General features: G+C 44.1%; 2 protein-coding genes across 24 annotated transcripts in view; one reads left to right on the top strand and one right to left on the bottom strand.

Moving 5' to 3' along the window:
- SLC8A3 (solute carrier family 8 member A3) overlaps positions 1 to 14,850 on the top strand; it is a 154,234-nt gene extending 139,384 nt beyond the window's left edge. For 8 of the 22 annotated variants that reach the window (XM_078335255.1, XM_009006247.4, XM_035260844.3 and 5 more), the window contains 5 exons: positions 3,327 to 3,344; positions 7,015 to 7,139; positions 8,323 to 8,422; positions 10,115 to 10,390; positions 12,772 to 14,850. In XM_078335255.1, coding sequence (XP_078191381.1) covers positions 3,327 to 3,344; positions 7,015 to 7,139; positions 8,323 to 8,422; positions 10,115 to 10,390; positions 12,772 to 13,148 — 896 coding nt within the window. In that variant the 3' untranslated portion in view covers positions 13,149 to 14,850. The remainder of the gene's footprint in view (positions 1 to 3,326; positions 3,345 to 7,014; positions 7,140 to 8,322; positions 8,423 to 10,114; positions 10,391 to 12,771) is intronic. The other 14 variants (XM_078335259.1, XM_078335266.1, XM_002754055.5 and 11 more) reach the window with 3 other exon arrangements.
- Positions 14,851 to 17,237: 2,387 nt separating this feature from the next.
- SMOC1 (SPARC related modular calcium binding 1) overlaps positions 17,238 to 20,426 on the bottom strand; it is a 158,068-nt gene continuing 154,879 nt past the window's right edge. For both annotated transcript variants that reach the window (XM_035260837.3, XM_035260841.3), the window contains exon 12: positions 17,238 to 17,402. In XM_035260837.3, coding sequence (XP_035116728.1) covers positions 17,389 to 17,402 — 14 coding nt within the window. In that variant the 3' untranslated portion in view covers positions 17,238 to 17,388. The remainder of the gene's footprint in view (positions 17,403 to 20,426) is intronic.

Genomic DNA, 20,426 nt, shown 5'->3' with positions numbered 1-20,426 from the left:
TAGAATGTTGCCATCAGCCTGACTGCCAAAGAGTGCTGGAAGAAAGAAAATATCTCTGGTTCCATTGCTTCCTACATTGTATTCTTGCCCAACTTCCAGTTTATGCCACAAAGAATATTCTCAGAAGTTGCCTCAGCACCTGCCCTTCCTCATTCCCACCTCCCCTGAGCATTTATTCCACATATTTATAATTGGTTGGAATCAGCAGATGCCCAAGGCCAATTGTAAGTCACCTTCATCAGTTTCCATAGTCCAAGCTACTTAGATGCAAATGAAAGAAGCACGAAGGATTGTACAGTGTACAGGAAGGAAGGCAGTGGCTCCAGACAAGAGGAAGAGTTTGAAAGTCCAGATATGCCTTTACTCCACCAGTAAAGAGGCTCTTCCTTTATGCCTCCCTTAAAAACCTCTACCAACAGTAGGACAGAGAGTGACCCAAGTTAAGCCTTGTGTTCTTCAAGAGACCAAGCCAAATGCAAACATCTATGGCTAATCCCCATTTGAGGACATCTTCCTGCTTTGCCCTGGATTCTTTGTCCAAGGAAATGTCAGCAACTCCATAGTGGAGGGAGTAGGTAAGAGGACAAGGACTTCAGCAAGTTATCTGTGTGATGTGCTCCCAGATCTCCCCAGTGACCAGGATGCCAAGATGAACTGTGGCAATAAGAAATGTGTCCATTTCCCACCCACTATTTTATTGTCTAGGTTTGCTAGAGGGTTAATTTCCAGTTTCTTCAGTCCTTCCTGTATTTTGACATTAGATCATAAGGTGAAAGATCATAAAACCCGATTGTCTAGAATCAGAAGCAAATGGAAAACGATCCAAATTTCCAGAATTCCCTGCTGTTCTCATAGGGAGAGACAGAACAGTGGAAATTGCTTCCATTATCACTACTGCATGGGAAAGTCTTAGACGTTCAGAACGGCACAGTCTTTACATGGCCAAAATGACAATTGCATTTAAAAAAAAAAAAGACTGGATTTGAAATAGGAGACTCTATTTTTGGCAAACAAAACAGACTTCAGAGTTGAGATTAAAAGCTCTGGATGAGCTAGGGGATGAAAAAAAGGGAAGGAAAAGGGGGAGACTGAATAGGAAACGCAGTTGCCCTGGAATCCAGAAGTGGGCTTCTGAGAGCAACACTGAGCAACATAATCAAGGCTGCTGGGCCTGGCCCTGGACATTGGAAGCCTTGGGGTGGAGAGGAAAGCTCTTTCTCTCTCGAGAGTGGGGCCTGTTTGTTCCTCCCTTTTTCATATCCATGGGCTCGTCTTGACAAGTTGCCCAGATGCTTCCTAATTACTCACAGAGCTACGCTCTTTCCAGCTTGTCCCTGGAGTGTCTGAGCAGGAATAAATGACTCTCACCTGACCTGGGGGATCAATACAGGGGAAAGTTCAGCTCCAGCTTCTCTCAGGAGCAGCAGCAGGAAAAACACCCTCGAGGTATTATGTCAGTCAAAGCTGGCATACCCAGATCTCGCTGACCCATCTGTAACTGCCAAGCAGAAAGTCTTGGATTCATGGAGACAATAACCAGAAAATGACGCAATCCAGCTGACTTGCAGGTCTTCTCACTATGCTAGGGATGGGACAGATGTTGGGGGACATGTATGAGTGAAAACCAAGGCAGCAGGAATCTTTCTGGAGGAGCTGCCTTTATCTGGCCCACCTGTGTTCATTGATGTGCTGGGATCTCTGATCTCCCCTGCTGGAACTTGGGGACCAGGAGGAACTCTTCCATGCAAACCCCTGGAAGGAGCAGAATAAGAAAGCTCTTGCCTATCTATCTGTATACCTATCTATCTCTAATGATCGATCGATTGACCGATTGATCTTTCTGTCTATCTATCTATCTATCATCTATCTCTATCTCAATGTAGTGAGGAAAGCCATTGATCCATTAACCTTTGGAATTCTAGATGGGAGATATCTAAAAAAGTGAACTACCTTGTGTATGTATCATGTAGACTCTGTATTCATATATGTCTCAGTTGCTGTGCATATAGGATGATTGATCACAGGCTTGAGTTGCATTCCTACAGATTTTTAGAAAAAACAATTCACAGATATGTCCCCTCTGGTTCTCTCCCAACACATACTTCTTCCTCAGCAATCTCTGTCAGTCACCACTACACCAGGAATAGGTGGCAAGCTCTTCCCAGACCTTTATCTGAGAGCCAAGGAGTGAGAGGCTATACTAAGATACCACAGACAGGATAGTTAAAGAAACAAGAGTTTCTCTAATTCTTAGACCTTAAAGTCTAAGAGAATTTAGCATAAGTACAAATGCAAGGGCTAGAGACAAACTATATTGGGTATGTCTTTAACTCAGTTTCCCAGTCCACATAGAGACCTTACAATTGTCATCTCCCATCTATGTATAGCTGTTGGTATGACAGTCTCTTTGTTCCAGAATATCTGGACTCTGATTTAGCCTGTCCTTTCTGGCACAAAAAGATCACTGAACCAGAGAGATGCAGCACCATGAGACCTATAGAAAAGACAGTTGCCGAAAGAGCAAATAGCCAAACTTAATTAAACACTACCTTATGCAGGGACTTTGCTAAGCTGAGGTGATACAAAATGGTAGGAGCCCAGAGTCCTAACCTCCAGGACATGTCTATAGTGAAGAGAAACCGTTCAAGAAAAACATTCTGCAGGACTTACCTTTTCACTAAGTCATTCTTTTAGGGGAAATCAAAGTTCTAGTCCACATGGTAGCTAGGAAGTCATTTGTAGTCGTGGAAACACGGTCACTGAGAAGCTGAGCCTGAACTCAGCTAAGTCATTAGGGATGAAAGACATAGACCTGGGCACTGATTCACTCTTGGACAATGCTACCCAGTTCCTTGAGCTCCAACCATTCAAGCCCCATGGTTGTATTTGCCACTGATAAGTTAGCTACTCTGGCAGGGTTGCAATTTACACAGTTTTCATGATACCCAGATTCTCACTCCTTTTTTTACAGAATGGATGTGATAACCTGATATCCTACATGATCATGAGTGACCAACACACCCACTTGGTTCCCCATCCTCAGTCCTCCATTCCTAGCCCTTTGGGTTGCTGGGAAGGCATGGGAACAAATGCCCTCACAGGGCCTTGGTGCTCAGCAGCCTCTCTGGCTTCTCACACCTCTTGCTGCTGCTCTGTGCATGCTCCAAAGGCTGCTTTTTGCATGTGGCTGCTGAGCTCTCATCTACTAAGCCCACTGCTTTCCTTATGCTGCCAGCAACCACAAAACCTGGGGATACTTTCAAGATGGGACCTTAATGCTCTTTCCTTTTCTTTCTTCCACTTGTCTGGTATCCATTTGCAAACAGCGCTCCTGTTATCTCCAGGTAAGAGGTGTCTTGTTCCCCTCTTTTCTTTTCCCTTCTTGCCAGTGCCATTATTTGGTTTAAGACCAATGTCCTTTGATTTATTGAATAAGAACTGCAGACTCGAGTTAACCTGACAAGTTCTCAAGGATTGGGAGATTTATTTCCCCACATGAAGCAATTATGAGGGAGCAATAGTGAGGAAGGCAATTCCTTGAGCATCACTTCTCTGTGGATATAAGTAAAAGCCTAGCTGATCCTCTCTGGGACCAGGAAGATAAATTAAGCTTACCAAGAAGATGGTGGATCATAGACTTCTCCTGAGTCTTAATTGATCTGCCAGCTCATGTTGTGGGGGAAGAGACCTTGAGAGTTAGAGCTGGAATCTCCTATTATAATTGTGATAGGATTTGAAAGAAAATACTTTAATCCCAAGGGATCCAGGGAAAAATAGCCAAACCTGCTGTGAGAATAGGAAAAGTAATTTTTAAAGAATCTGGAATTTTACCAGTTTTGGAGATCTTCCATCTCATCACAGCGGAGACTTAAACTGTAGAACTTTAGCTCATTTGTCTTTGGCCCTTAAAGTCCTATGTGCCATGAACGAGATGAATTAGGATGGAGGAGGGGCAATGTTCTGGCTGGAAATAGAAGTTTTAGAGAATTTATTTTGGAGAGATTCTCATGCAGAATCTAGATGCTGTAGAGGGCATACACCTACTTTGAGAGTATGCTTGCATGAGTGGAAACCAGTCATAAACAGCATCCAACTTCATGAGCAGATATGAAAGCATTTTCAGCATATCTAGCAATACTATAACTCTTTGTGCAAGCAGAGTGGCCTATACAAGACAGTTTCAATATACGTTTAAAGAACATCTTACATTTCATCAGTTCTTTGAACACAGAAAAAAATGTTAAGGTGACTTAAGAGGCAAAACATCTTACAGAGTTCATTGGTATTCAAAGTCACCTACAGGCTACATCCTGGGTTCAGGAAGGGATGCTGTACATAGTAAGGACATTTGCCTTCTGGGAGCCTTAAACAACAACAACAACAAATGTAGATAACTCCTACATTTTTCTTTTGTGGAAAAAACAGTTACTCCAGCTTCTGGCCTTTTGCTTCTTTTTTATACCAGCAAGATAAGGGCTACCCCCAACCCTCTGTTCTTCACTCTTCTCCCAGGGTATTGATTTCATAGCATTGGGTCTTTCTTCTCCACTGCACTCATCCTCTTGCCTGTGAAGGTATGTAAGGCTTCTTTGTTCCAACTCTTTTCTCCACCCCCCACACATATATGCATAACAAAGACTGTGATTTAGTTTAAATTGCCTTATACTTTTAACATATTTGCAAATATCAATGAAGCTAAAATGGGGGAAAGGAAATGTGTCTTTTCCTAGCTCTTTTAATCTGTAAGTCTTTAATTTAGGAGCGCTTGATTAGCCTTTCAATCCATTGGAAATCTCAAATCCTGGTTTTAATTTTCCTAGGTGGACAGGGAAACATGATTAAAGCGCCTGGTGGTGAAGGACAGAGAGTGAATATGTTCGTCCTGAGCTACCCCACCAAGCTCAGGGGCCTTGCAGGAAGAGTACTAGCTGCCTCACTCTTCAGAGCACTCACAACCTCCCATTCTTGTCTGGCCTGGAAAGCTCTTTGTCCTTCCAATATTTGTTCAATTTTCCATTCTTTTCATATTCTATCTCTCCCCTCCCAACCTATTCCTTTTCCTAGAACTGAGAGTTTATTTAGTCAGTCTGAATATCTAGATCACCTGCCTTTTATTCTCTTTACTTGAAATTCTGAGGAGTCACATAAACAAGTGATCAGAATCACTATGGTCCTTTAAATTAGAGACTTATAATTCTCTTAACAAATTAACAAAACTTGAATTTAAAGGAATGATCATGACAAAAAATAGAAAAAGGCAGGAATTACTGCCAAGCCAAGAAAGGAGAAACTAGAATTAAATTAAAGGTGTGTGACTCAATCAATTAACAGATATATACAGAGTGCCTCTGTGGGACTGTGGGAGATCCAAAGACTGAGGATTGGTTATTTGTCAAAGGAATTTTTGCAGAAAGCTAGGTGGAAAAACTGACTGTCACCACAGGGGTGGACAGGTCAGTGGGTAGATCAATATCCTGCCAGATGGATAAAGTGTTAGATTGATAGCTAGACAAGGGGTTAGACATGTACATCTATATGTCACTGGAGAGCTCATTATATTGATATAAAGTTATTGTGTCATGTGTAAAGTATGACATGAGGCAACTGGGGAGGAAGGAGTGGAATAATATTGTCACTACTAAGATAAGCATTGTGCTATGGTGCTTGAACCTGCAAGTAAAGGAAAAGAGTATGGAATCGTGTTTTTCTAAGGGCTCTTTCCCAGAGTAGCTTGCAGTCTGGCTTCTAAGATTGCTGGCCCCATAGCCAGAACCCTAGATTAACCAAATTTACCTTCAGAATTAACTAATCAGAGACTCAAATTCAATAGACAAAATGCAGTCAGGCTGCTAGAGGATGTCTGCTGACTTGGAAATACTCAGAAAGACATGGATCCTTGAGAAAACGTTTCCAAAAGCGGCCACCAACACTAGAGGCAGGACAGCACCACAGACAGCTCCCAGACATTTTGGGATTGCCTTCTGTGCTTGGTGCCAGAAACACTGAGTAAAACAGTGAGCTCAGGAAGTCTCCACCCTCTCTCATACCATCTTCATGCAGGCCAACTAAGAATATTCTTACATAAAATATAAGGCTTCCTGCTTGGTAACTTACACCCTTGGCTTAGAGTGTTTTCAGTGAATTTCTTTCCTTGCAAACTTGAGAGCTGGAGTCTCAACCCTCCCTTTGCTTCATCAATTCCCCAGCTAGAGAGAAAAAAGACCTTCTTGGCCTCTGACCCATTTTGTCCTTGAATAATCTCAAGGACTTCAGGATTTCCCTGGGAGGTTTACTGTGTGGAATGAAAGCAATTAAGGAGCCGAATAAAAGAATTAATTGCATGTGAGAATGTGGACTTGGACGGGAAGATGTTTAAATGAGCTCTGAAAGAAATAAGCTGCCAAGAGCAATTTTCTAATCAAAGGAGAATAAAAAGATTCAATCTCTATTTCACTCTAATCCAGAAAACACGTCTTCATGGAGAAGTGGTCTTAAAATGGACTCACCAGCCAAAGTGGAAAAAAAAAATGTCTTAACTGTTCACCATGAGAAGGGACCATTGGTAAATGAGTCAAAATGCTGTAGACATTTCCTTTGAATAAATGTACTTCTGCACCTTCAAGAACTCTTACAGGAAGTGGTTGAACAAACCGGCCAACAGTTCAAAATAGCTTGAGGTCAAAAAATCTGGCCTTTCTTCCCAGTTCCCCAACATCTCACTGAATGTCTTGAGAACTTCACTTGATGCTATTTCTCAGAAAAGTTTTGGGTCAGGTTGTCTACCCAGGTATAAAACAGAAAGAGCAATTCCTATCCCAGCCTGCAAGGCACACTCTCATGGTCTAGTTATAAAGTGTTTAGTACTTCATAAAAATAGGCACTAAAAAATATATGAACTCCCCATTCCCAAGAGTTATTAGCTTTGTACCCACTGCCCATGCCTAATACTCTGATCTGTATCCTTCCAGGGAATGGAAAAGGTGTTAAAATGAGTCTGATTTTGTTTTGTTGCAGAGGTGACAGACAGGAAGCTGACTATGGAGGAAGAGGAGGCCAAGAGGGTAGCAGAGATGGGAAAGCCAGTATTGGGCGAACACTTCAAACTAGAGGTCATCATCGAAGAGTCCTATGAGTTCAAGGTCAGGCAATCAGTGTGGTCTAATTGAATAATAAATGAATTAAAGTGGCAGGCAGAAGACCTGTTTTTTTTCCCCCACCTTCACTAGTGAATATGTGAAGCTGAAATTGAACAAATCACTTACCCACCCCAGGTCTCAGTTTCCCCATTTGTAACATGAAACAAATAGGCTGGCCATTTGTATGTTAGGAATATTGTGAGGAAACATAACATAGAATGTGAAATAAATGGGCTAGAAAGGCCGGAAATGTATTATCACTATTGTTTAACTGCATTTTTAAAGCAAAAATATTAAAACTCACTACTACAGGGCAAGATATATTAACATCATTATCCTTATTCTCTATTGTATTACTAAAAATAGCCAATTTCAAAAGTCACAACCAGGTCAGGCAATGGGTGACTCATACCTGTAATCTCAACACTTTGGGAGGCTAAGGTGGGAGGATCACTTGTGCCCAGGAGTTTGAGACCAGCCTGAGTAACATAAGGAGACCCCCATCTCTACAAAAAATAAAACAAAATAAAAACTATCTGGGTGTGGCTGTGCATGTCTGTGATCCCACATACTCAGGAGGCTTAAGTTGGAGGATGGCTTGAGCCCAGGAGGTTGAGGCTGCAATAAGCCATGATTGCACTCCAGCCCAGGTGACAGAGTGAGACCCTGTCTCAAAGAAAACAAAACAAAAAGATTACAACCAGAAACAAAGGGAAATAGAAGGATTGCTTCAAAAGAGATCGCCCGAGCCGGGCACGGTGGCTCACGCCTGTAATCCCAGCACTTTGGGAGGCCAAGGTGGGTGGATCATGAGGTCAAGAGATCGAGACCATCCTGGTCAACATGGTGAAACCCCATGTCTACTAAAAATACAAAAAATTAGCTGGGCATGGTGGCGCGTGCCTGTAATCCCAGCTACTCAGGAGGCTGAGGCAGGAGAATTGCCTGAACGCAGGAGGCGGAGGTTGCGGTGAGCCGAGTTCGCACCATTGCATTCCAGCCTGGGTAACAAGAGCGAAACTCCGTCTCAATTAAAAAAAAAAATAGAGATAGCCCAAGGCCATTCCATGCATAACTGTCAGAACACCCTGATGGCAGGGCATCTTTCATTCCTTTGAAGAACCAGACTCCTCATTGGTTCTGAGCATTCTAACCTCATGATTCCAAGTTTTTCTCTTCCTAACAGACCACGGTGGACAAACTGATCAAGAAGACAAACCTGGCCTTGGTTGTGGGGACCCACTCCTGGAGGGACCAGTTCATGGAGGCCATCACCGTCAGTGCAGGTGAGAAGCGTCTCAGGCTGGCCTTGCTGGGAGAAGCAGACAACCTCTGAGAAGGAAGTGTAAAGCCACATTAACAGCCCACCGGACTCTGGGAAGGCCTATGTGCTCAGTCTTCCCAGCTCTAGTCCTAGATGCCTACTGATTCACTGGGCCACTGTGGAAAAGAATCATGGTATAACTGAAAAAGCATGACTATCTCTAATTTCAAATCCTTGCTCTGCTGTATGAACTGGAACAACGTACCCTCTCTGAACTCAATGTCCTCATTCCAAAGGGGAACTATTGCTACCTTTCTCAGAAAGGTAGAAAGCTACAGAGTCTTGTATAAAATACAAACTCAATAAATTCTGATTTCCGCCATTCTTTCTTTTCATTTGTTTGATCCCTCTCTTCTGTAAAATGTAGGACAATTCCGATTTAGAGATGTGAGAGTTAGAAGTTGATAAAATGTTTTGCATCGACTCTCTGACAAAACACCTGGATGATTCCAAACCACTTCCTCTGCATTTACTGACGGGCCCCCTCAGTAGCGGCCCCCAGCACAGCCAGGAGTCCCAGCAGCCTGCAGATGTGTTGGAACAGCGATGGAAAGGTCTCCCAACCACCGTTACTATCACCTCTCAGCATCACCGAGGTCCTCTTGCACTGCTGAGCACTGCTGGCCTTGTCTTTTTTTGAGAGGCTTTGTTGTCATAGCAACCCCCAGGGTCATATCCCCAAGGCCCCAGAGCCAGAGCAAAAGGACAGCAGGAAGAGACGTTTGCTGCTGCTGCTGCCCCACTTTTCTCATCGCCCGCTTTAGATCTTTCTAGCTCCCCCTATGATGACCTGACTGTGCCCCTTGAGACAATAAGTGGAATATAGGCCACATCATCTACCCTGCTTCTTTTACAAAGGAGGCGCTTGAGGTTCAGAAACAATAGATGATTGACCCCAGCTCACAGATTTTCTTCATGGCAAAGCCGGAATGAGAACCCAAGTGTTCTGACTTCTACTTTTCTGAAACCCAGCTTCTACTGGTTTTGCCAGAACATGACAGAGGTTGCCCTTGGCAAGGCACAGGCATGCCTCAGTACACCCTCCCCTCCAGGGCTGCTGAGTGGGCAACTCTGCTCACATTTCCTGGCAAGGACAATCAAGGCCCATCCCTGCTCTGCCCCATGAGGTATTTGGAGGATGGCACCAGCTCTGCCGTATATTCTCATGATCTGGAATGACAGTCATCCCTCAGGGGACAGATAATGACCAGAACTACAATAATTATTGCAACAGTCAGGTCAGAAAATTTGAGAGGAGCCCTACCGGCATCGTGAAGAGTGGCCATGCTGAGCTGATTTCACTTTTCTGTGTCTAGACAACCAAATGCAGCCTGTGACTCCTCCTTTCTTTCTGCTCCACTATCTTGTCCCTCTTAATCACCTACTTTTGTCTCTTCCTTGTTCCCTGACACTCTCTCTCCAACTCTACCTTGGTGCCCTGTATGCCACTGACCAGTGAGGCAGCCCAAATTGTTTTCCAGTTGTTTTCTGGCACCCTGGCCCTGGCCCCCACCAGCTACCCAGAAGATAGCTGGAGTCCCCTTTGAGCAGTTGATGCCTGTGGTGTGGGTTGGGCTTGACCTTCTCATGAATTAATCTCATGAATGACTCTGACCTTACTACCCTTTCTCTTGCCTGTTTATCTTGCCTCCAGCAGGGGATGAGGATGAGGATGAATCAGGGGAGGAGAGGCTGCCCTCCTGCTTTGACTATGTCATGCACTTCCTGACGGTCTTCTGGAAGGTGCTGTTTGCCTGTGTGCCCCCCACAGAGTACTGCCACGGCTGGGCCTGCTTCACCGTCTCCATCCTCATCATCGGCATGCTCACCGCCATCATTGGGGACCTGGCCTCGCACTTCGGCTGCACCATTGGGCTCAAGGATTCAGTCACAGCTGTTGTTTTCGTGGCATTTGGCACCTCTGTACCAGGTGAGAGTGAGAGGAGCTTGAATCTGCAAAGAGGATATTACCTGGTTCAAATGACCCTTGCACTGCATCTCATTATCTTCTGCTCTATCTTAGATCTGAACTTAACAGAGCTTCTCCCCTTAAAGTGCACAAAAGTCAATCAAAGAGATGAATAATGACATTAGTAACACAGCTAATATTTCCCGAGCACTTTCAACATGACAGGCACCACGTGTGTTCAGGAATTTACACATTTTCTCCCTGTAATGTTCCCCAAAGCCCTATTAAATAGAGTGAGTTATTATCCCCACTTCACAGACAGAGAAACTATTTAGCTACATGCCAAAGTAAGTGGTCCAATTTCTTAACCTCCACATTATGTGAATAGGCCACAAACAGTGCAATTGAAATAATGTAGATATTGTCCTCCTTCTATTTACCTCTGGCCATCTCTGGGAAGCTAAAAATTAGCCAGCTCAAAGGTATCAAAGGAGAAATGCCCACATACATCCTCGACCTCCTCTGCTTGGAAGGACACTATGAGTACAAAGTACCTCCTAGCAGGACAGACAAAGGAAGCTCCACAGCTTTTATCTTTTTATAGGATGAATTACATACTCTCTTTTTCTTAGCAACACTCAGAGACAAATAGGAGCAAACATTCCTTCATTCATTGAACAAATGTTTACTGAGCCCCTATTATGCCTGTTACAGTATTGTGCTGGTTTCCGGGACTATAATGAAAGGCAAGATACACAAACCTCCTTCTCCACGTGGAGTTTATAATCTAGTGAAGGAGGCAGCACTCAACTAATATAATTAAAGTTATCTGGATAAATCCTATGAAGAAGAAGAAAAGGTAGTGCATAAGGACAGAAGCTGGGCCTGAATGTCAGAGTTAGCAGGTAGAGAGGGGCTGCACTAGCCCAGGTTCCTTACTTAATTCAGTTAGGGGTTTCAGGGCTTCTGAACTATGAAAGTCTGCCAGGGAGCTGGCATCCCAATTGCCCCAAAAAGAAAAAGAGGGCATCCTCCTGCAGGAAGGTTAGGCTGAATCTCATCAGACAGGACTCTGCTTGCTGGACCAAGGGAAATCCTTTCTGTACAAATCAAACATATCCTTCAGGAGAGTAGCTAAATCTGCATACTCTAGGAAAACCTCTTTCCAAAACCCCAGCACAGGCCGGTAGGATTATTTGTCCATTAGTGATACAAGAGATTTAGCTATTGTGGAAATGCATCAGGAGGTTGGAAATTAGATGGATGATCCCAGGAAGGCCTGTGGGTGAGATGCCCTATGATCTCTGTTCTCCAGGCTTTGGGGAACCTGAATTATTAGAGGGGAGGGAGGAAATATGGTGGAAAGCATAGAGGTGGGAAGAAGTATCGGAGGATCAGAAGAACAAAAACAAACCAAGGCTATGGGCAAGAAATGGAAGAGATTTTATCTGAGAGATCTAAAAAAAAAAAAAAATGGCAACAATGAGGCAAGCCAGGCAGATACCTTTAGGCACCTCCAAGTCCTTGCAATTGGTCCAGACAACAGCTAACAGCATTTGAGGCTTTAAGAAGGTTATCCTGTGATCCGCTGATCTGATTAAGCGGCTTTGGGTAAAGCTCTTAGGACACAGTTGATGGTATGGAAAGGGTCCTTACATGAGGGCTTTAGGGTCAAGTCTCTTGCTAACATCCTATGTGACCTTGGGTAAATTCCTTGACCCTTATTTTTCTTGCCTATAAAATAAAAGGATTGGGCTAGATGTCTCTGACAGCCCTCCTTGTGCCTACAATCTGTGCCAAGATCTAAAGTCAAACACCTTGTAAGGCCCTGTGACACACACATACACCACAGAGACAGGGCCCCATCTTCCCTGAGTCCACAGCTCGTCCTGCATGTCCTCATCACGGTTCCCCAACATGTCCTCTGTTCCCAAACTCCATCACCTCACCCAGTGCTGAGTTAGTAGGCACTGCTCAATAACTCTTGGTGGCTCATGAGTAAAGGCCCCATATGACAGTTACAATCACGCATCTACTCCAAGCAGCTTCCCAGGGTGTCAAGGTTCCCTGGGAGATGTGGGACGGCAAACTTCCCTTTTACTTTTTCAGTAAAAAGTACTCAAAGGAGAACAATAAGCCCACCCAGTAAATATCAGAACAGGAAAAGCCCTTCAGAATCTTTCGGATCACTGCAGATGAGGAAGGGAAGCCCAGCTCAGGGATGTGACCTACCCAGGGCCAAACAGCTGTCTTGTGGCAGAGCTCTGAGTAGACCCCCAGCCCTTGTCTCTCGTTCCTGGGCTCGGCCCACCAGCTCAAGCTGCTTTTTGGGAATACTGGGAAGACAGACCCTGCACACCTTAGCCTCCCGCCGGCTCCCATGTGTCTCTGTCCCTTTCCAGATACTTTCGCCAGCAAAGCTGCCGCCCTCCAGGACGTATATGCAGACGCCTCCATTGGCAACGTGACGGGCAGCAACGCCGTCAACGTCTTCCTGGGCATCGGCCTGGCCTGGTCCGTGGCCGCCATCTACTGGGCTCTGCAGGGACAGGAGTTCCACGTGTCAGCCGGCACGCTGGCCTTCTCTGTCACCCTCTTCACCATCTTTGCATTTGTCTGCATCAGCGTGCTCTTGTACCGACGACGGCCGCACCTGGGCGGGGAGCTCGGTGGCCCCCGTGGCTGCAAGCTCGCCACGACGTGGCTTTTTGTGAGCCTGTGGCTCCTCTACATACTCTTTGCCACACTGGAGGCCTATTGCTACATCAAGGGGTTCTGAGCTGCAGAACAGAGCCTCTGGCAGGGCAGGCCCAGAACTTCTCTTAAGAGAAGGGCACTTCCCCACCAGTGACCTCTCTGGACTGTGCAGCCCTGGAGAGGCAGCATCAAGACCCGAGCCCCAGGAACTTCACCCAACTTAGGCCCTGGCAATGAACTGAAAGGGCAAAGTCTTAATCAAACAATGGAGGAATCACCCACTTTACACAGTATTTAATTAAATACAAACAAACAACAGCAACAAATCCACCTCCACCCCATCTCCCCCTCATATCCCTGACCCAAAGCAAATGTCAGAGCCTTTCACCTCCTTCTGTTCCACCTTCTGGTTATTCCTTTGCCTCTCATTTATTTGGAGGCAGGGTTTCTCCTGTCTGTCAAATTCAGTAAGTCCTGTTATCTCACTCAGCTGACGAGTCGTGAAAATGAGTCACATTCATGTGGCTGGGGTGGGGTTCTTTTTTCATTGTAATTATTATTGCGGTTGCTTTCATTTTGTCGTTAGGTTTTGCTTATTGTTTTATTTTGTCTTTTCTTTCTGAAGTGAGTGAGAAAGGTGTCATGAAGGAATTCCAGGTCTGAGCCAACAGAGAGAAACATGAATTTTCAGACACATGGTCTCGCGCCACCTCTTGGCTCCATCAAGATCCAGTTCCTCATCTCCTTGTTTTCTCTGAGTTCTTGGGAGGTGAGATGGCGTTGGGGTAGAAATAAGCTTGCTCACCCATGCAGGGCACTAACGATCTTACAGGAGCTTCAACTGGAGCAGGAGGAGCCTTTTATGCTATGTTGAATCAAGTCAAATACAAAAAGCAATTGTCTCTCTCTGCCCAAGCCTTTCCAACTCTGTGTGTCTTTGCGTCCATGTCCACTTGTATATCCTGTTGCAGGAAGACCCACCAAGTGAGAGAGGGACACAAATAGGAATGGTGTGTGATGACAAAGGGCTTCTGGAAGAAAAAAAGGGATACAGGCCTTCTTGAGTATCTTTGGCATTGCACCTGAGGCAGGAGAGAAGAGCTATCCAACCAGTGAGATCTTTAAGTGAAAAGTTTATTTTTTAAATGTCAGCATCCCGAGAAATGTCAGCTTCACCACTCTCTCCCTTTCTAATGCTCTGTACAAAGAGGGCTGACTATATTTCTTGAAGTGGTGGAAACACTTAGAGGTTTATAAGAGAACAAGGGGCTCCCTTTACCTCTCCTGGTCCCTCAGATCACATATGAAAGCACTTTTACAAGGTAGGAACTGGAATTCTTCAATTTCTCCCATGTACCTGCTTGTTTTTAAACTTCATGAAGCTCTTTTGCCAGCCTGTGGGGTAGTTCTTTCTCCAGTAAGAGGAATCTTAGTTGTTATAATCCCATGGAGCCTGGGTTTTTAGAAAAGAGATCACCATGCCCTACAGACCTTTTCCCAACAAATGTGGAAAGGACCTGGCTTTAAACACACACACACACGGACATAAGACATCATCACGAAACTGCCCACGGATCTTTAGGCTTTCTGCATTGACATAAATACATTTTCTAAGTGGGGGGAAAGAAATTTAAAAACACCTGTTTAATTTTAAACACATTTTTTAAGAAAAAAATAAGTAAAAAAGAAACAGTGCTCATGTCATAAGCTATGTTGACAGTTGCCAGTGGAAATGTTGGGTTGGTTCAAAAAAAAATAATAAAAGCTATACTTATATCTCTCTACATACAGCTTGCTTCTCCCTGTGTTTCTTCAGTGAAAAGTCCAGGGGGCCACCCTGGGTTTCTTCTGCGGAGATGTGACTCGGGTGAAGGTGTCCTCTCCTCTCACACTCAGGGGCCAATGTGTCAACTGTATCCCTACTATATTTTAAGCAAAAGTGCTTCACGGAAATGCCACTTGTCAAAACCTGGACTTTGCAAAATTAGAAGATGTAAGTATTAGGAAGAGCTGTGGTAATTACGGAAGGAGATTTCTGTATCAGAAAGGCACGGCAGCGCAAGACTCCATCTAGGAAAACAGTGCCCTGTACATATTACTAATGGACATCTCTTCACTTGTTAATTTACTCATTATTCATTCAACAAACAATTTAGGAGCATGTTTAATATACTGAATGACACTCTGATGATACAAAGAAGAACAAGACATAGTTCCTGACCTCAAGAAATTAATAGTCTAGGCCAGGTGTGGTGGCTCCCGCCTGTAATCCCAGCATTTTGAGAGGCTGAGGAGGGTGGATTGCTTGAGTCAAGGAGTTAAAGACCAACCTGGCTAACGTCTCTACTAAAAATTTTAAAAGTTATCCACGTGTGGTGCTACATTCATGTAATCCCAGCCACTCAGAAGGCGGAAGCATGAGAATTGCTTGAACCCAGGAGGCAGAGGTTGCAGTGGGCCGAGACTGTGCCACTGCACTCCAGCCTGGGCAACAGAGCAAGACTCTTTCAAAAAGGAAAAAAAAAAATAAGAAAAAAAAACCTCACAGTCTACATGGGGGAAGTGATCCAGAAGCCCGTTAAACTCATTCAAAGAACAGGGGTAATGCTCTGAAGGCCTGGTGGGGGGATATTGTGGAAGCCAAGGCAGGAAGCACAGCCAGGCCGCAGGAGCCTGAAAGCCATCAGGAACTGAGCCCACTCTCCCCACTTCCCCCAAGCCACCTGGTCTCTCTCACCCTTGCTTTCTTCTGCCAGTTGGGCCCATCCTCTTCCTTTATCTCCCAAGGTGTTTCCTCTGATTTATTTTCTTACACAGAGCCCAGCATAGTCACCAGCCCCGACACTATATCATGACCTCACAGCTTTGATCACCACAATGAACTGGAACTTCCCCCTTTCCCTCTGAGTGCAAATTCTCAATCAAGAGAATATGACCAACTCTCCATCTCCAGAGCGCCATTCTGAGAAGGTAGAATCCTTTGTAGAAGACAGTCACAGTGTTGGAGTGCCTGTGGATTGGGTGCTTTGTGTCAAATCTTCACTCCTGGTACAACAACCCAGGTGCGGAGAGGAGGAGGATGATCACGTTGTAGGTACTATTGCCCCTTCCAAAAGCCAAGTGATGAGAAGGGGTGTATGACACATGTGGACACCAAGGTGCAAATGCTAATGGCAGTCCTTTTCCCTGAGCACTCTAAGAGTGATTTAAACAGAGTGCCATGGGAACACAATGGAAAGAAACGCTAACTCAGCCTGGAAGAATTGGGAAAGACTTCACCGAGAATGTAACACGTAAGTAGGATCTTGAAGGAAGATAAAATTGTGATTTGCTTTGGTAAGGGGCTTCATACTGAAGGATGGACAAAAAGTGAATAGCACGTTCAAAGGCACAAGGGTGAAGCCTGACATGGCACAGTCATGGAATGACAGCAGTCAGCATGGCTAGGATAGAGTTCAAGAGGAAGGCTAAGTGTAGGCAGATCCTAACTGTGGCCCCACTGTGCCCTCTGCTGAGGTTCAGAAGCTGTCTGAAATTGGGTCCTGGGCTTAAACTTCTGGCCAAAAATGGGGCTGAGAAAGCAGCATCAGGAATACAATTCCTACCGTGGAAGCTAAGGAGATGGCAATGGGATTTGTGAGTGAAACAGATCAGCACAAAACGCAGGCAGGGAAAAATGTTGGACCAAAAACCTCATTTGGTTTTTTTGCCAGCCAGTAACTTAAAATTTTTTTTTAAATGCCTTTTAGCAGATTAAATGGTAGATGCAAAATCACAAAATCCATTTGTGCCCATCACTCCCCTTTTCTGAGTCCTTTCTGGGTTATCCTGAACTATGATTGAGGTTTTCATAAATGACGTCTGAAGCCAATTACCTCTAGCTTTAATATTGTGGTCCTAGAATGTCTACAAAAGCAGTGTGTGTGCACATGCCTGCACACAATCAAACTGCCTGGCTACCTTAATCGACACAGCATTGTAGATGGCCCTTTGCAACTCCTTGGCCCTCTGGCCTGTGTATTCATCAGTATGAAGAAGATATTGTTAGCCGTTGTGCACGTGTTTATTTTCAGCACTTCTTACTGATTGAGCCACAACATGCCCGTCCCTTTGACTCATTTATCATTAGGGTAATATTAGCTACTATAATAAATAAACCCCAATACTTCAATGCTTAGCAAAATAAAAGTTTATTTCTCACGCCCGTAATAATCCAATAAGGATGTTCTTGGTTAGCAGGTGGCTTTCTTCCATGTGATGATTCAGGGACTCAGTTTCCTTCTATTTTCTAACTGTCGGCCTCTGGGGACCTGGAGTGTTCTTCATCTAGCAGTAGCTGGAACAAAAATTAGAAAAAGCACACACACTTCTGACTACCTTGGCTTTGAAGAAATACTCATTACTTTTGCTCATATTCTTTTATCAGTAAAAGCTGGTCATTTCAACCCACTCACACACAAATGAGACTGGGAGGTATCATCCTTGGTGGGCAGCCACTTCCCATTGACCATTCCAGACTACAGAAGGATGAAATGTGTATGAATGTTTGCTCTGCCACATTCCCTTTGTGATTAAAGATAGACATGTTTACTCTTGATGGCCAAGAGCAATCTGACCTATGTCCACGTGGATTTTCATGGTTTATATAAAGCTTTTCATATACATGTGTTTGAGTCTGATAAGAAACACAAGTGATAGATATTTTATTAACAAAGTTCTGAGACATTAGAGGATTCCCTAGGAAAATGCAAATAGTAAGAGGCAGACACAAACACAGGTCTTCTGATTCCAAATTCAAGGTCTTCCCAGAATATTATGAACCCTTGTCACAAACACCAGAACAATGAATGAAACTAACAGGAAGCTGGATCTAGCCAGCGAGAGAGTTCCACAGAGAGGCAGCCGGAGTCCAGGGAGGGAAGGCGAGAGAAGCCAGTCAGCAACTGGTTCTCTCATCCTCCCACAGTTCCTTTCTGCTCTCCTTGGTCTACACTCTAAGTGAGGCGCTTCCTCTGGGGGTACCTGAATGGATGGTGTGCCAGTAAAAGCCAGGGGCAGACTGATGGAAATTTCCAGAAGAGAAATTTAACTGTGATAAAGTGATTTGGTTCAAGGAGCCTGATTGCAGTTTTTGATGGAGAGTCATTTGGCCCCAGGGAGGGGGTGATTCAAAAGACATCTTCTCGGGAAAGGGAATCCAAAAGAAAGACTCCTGGGAAGGGGAATCCAAAAGAAAGACTCCTGGAAAACTGCCCCAGTAGGTGTCCTATATGGCATTTATGGCATTTTCAGGAGGGAACAAAGGAGAGGGGAAGTCAAACTGACTTTATGAAAACTAAGATCAGCCTTTACTAGTAGACTTGAAGGTAATTCATTATTCTTTTCTTTTTTCTTACACTTTCACTGAAATATAATCAACAAATAAAAATTATATATATTCGAGGTCTACAATATGATGTTTGGATATTTGTTTACATTGTGAAATGGTCACCACATTCAAGCTAATTAACATACCTGTCACCTCATATAGTTGCCCTTTTTTGTGATGAGAACGCTTAAGATCTATTCTCTTAGCAAATTTCAAGTATTTAACACATTATCATTAACTGTAGTCACCATGCTGGGCATTAGGTCTCCAAAACTTGTTCCTCTTATAACTGGAGGTGTGTGCCCTTTGAGCAACAGCTTCCTCTCTCCCCACCCACGCCCCTGGTAACCACCCTTCTACTCTCTGTGTCTATGAGTTCCAACTTTGGTAGATTCCACATATGAGTGAAATTATGCTGTAGTTGTATTTTCTGTGCCTGGCTTATTTTACGTAGCATAATGTCTTCCATGTTTATCCATGTTGTCACAAATGCCAGGATTTCTTTCTTTTTTAAGGCCAAATAGTACTCCCAAGGTCAACTATTCTGGTACCACAAATCTTTAGATTCTGATTTCTAATCTTAGTCCTTTCTGCTATTTCTCAAGTTCTTTCTAGCTTCTACCTCAGCAAAAACACAAGGGAGTGGTTTTCATTCTGTCATCTTTACAAACTGCAAATTGCATCAATGTGATTGCTTCTACAGTGCATGATAACTATTCATTTCTTTGCTATGATCGTCACCTCTGACTGAGTCCTCACTCAATCAATTTCTCCTTCCATGACTGTGAGGCAGGTGTTAAAAACTGGTGGTCAACAGACCCGATGTGTTTGACTCTTACAGTGCTTTTTCAAAACTGGAATAGTTGTCAATGTTTTAAAACAGAAACATATTGTGTAAAAGGCTGGATTTTGGCTTCTCTGGCCACACTAGGTAGGCATTCCCATGAGGCAACAATCCAGTGGAGCCGCTAAAAGGTCACCCTATCTATGTACACAGTATTTACGCTCTCAGATTACAAGAGTTGCTACCCAACCTATGTCTCTTATTCTTGTGATAAGCCTGATCCTGAAGCCATTTGTATGTCTGGCAGCTGCTACGGATCGAGGATTGGGATACTGCCTTTTGGCTTTTGCATGTTTGTGCCTACCTCCAGCATTCTGTGGGGTTTGGAGCCCAGATCTACTATTTTTACCTGTTGCAGAATCTTAAACAATTGACTACCTCTCTGAGCCTCAGTTTCCCAAATCCAAAAACACAGAGTTGCCACAATTAAGCAAGTCATTCTCAAGGCAATTGCCATAGTGTTTAGCACCTTCCATACACCCTAGAAATGTTAGATTTGAGTGTTAAGATTTGGAGAGATGGTCAAGGGACACCGAGACCTCCAAGTTAGGTGAACCTCTAGACATGGTGGAGAAGAGAGACAGACATATTTGGTATCAGAGAAAGGGTGACATGGAAGAGGTAGCAGGCCAAAGGAGTTCATTCATGCTAATAAGTAAGTGAGGTAATGGTGGGCGTAGAGAAGCTTTGGGTGAAGCTTTGGGAGAAGTTAAGTCTTCTGCCCAAGGTCATTCCACAAGTAAGTGGCATAGCTAGGCTTAATATGTAAGCTGAGCATTATATTCATATGCACCTGCTGAATAGATAAGAAAGTTATTATTTATTGTTAGGATAGTGAAGAAGAAAGCATAGATCATAAATAGGATAACTTATCTGGTTTGCCAAGGACTTGCCAGGTTTTAGCACTGAAAGTCCTGTGTCTCAGGAAATCCCTCAGTCCTGGAAAACTGGGACATTTGGTCACCCTAAAATATCGAGCCTTACAGAGTTAGTAAGAGGTGGACGCTATACATGCACCTTCTACTCTGTTGTGCTGCCATATTTTCCAGCCATTCTGTAGCCTGTTACCCTTAGCCAGCATCTCAGTTAGAGGAGGTGCTTTCCCTCATAGGATAACTCAAACTTTCATTCCTATAAGATTTGAATTC

This window comes from Callithrix jacchus, chromosome 8 (genome assembly GCF_049354715.1).
Source record: "Callithrix jacchus isolate 240 chromosome 8, calJac240_pri, whole genome shotgun sequence".
NCBI classification, from domain to species: domain Eukaryota; kingdom Metazoa; phylum Chordata; class Mammalia; order Primates; family Cebidae; genus Callithrix; species Callithrix jacchus.
The sequence above is the reverse complement of the archived record's forward strand: the minus strand, read 5'-3'. Positions and strand labels throughout refer to the sequence as shown.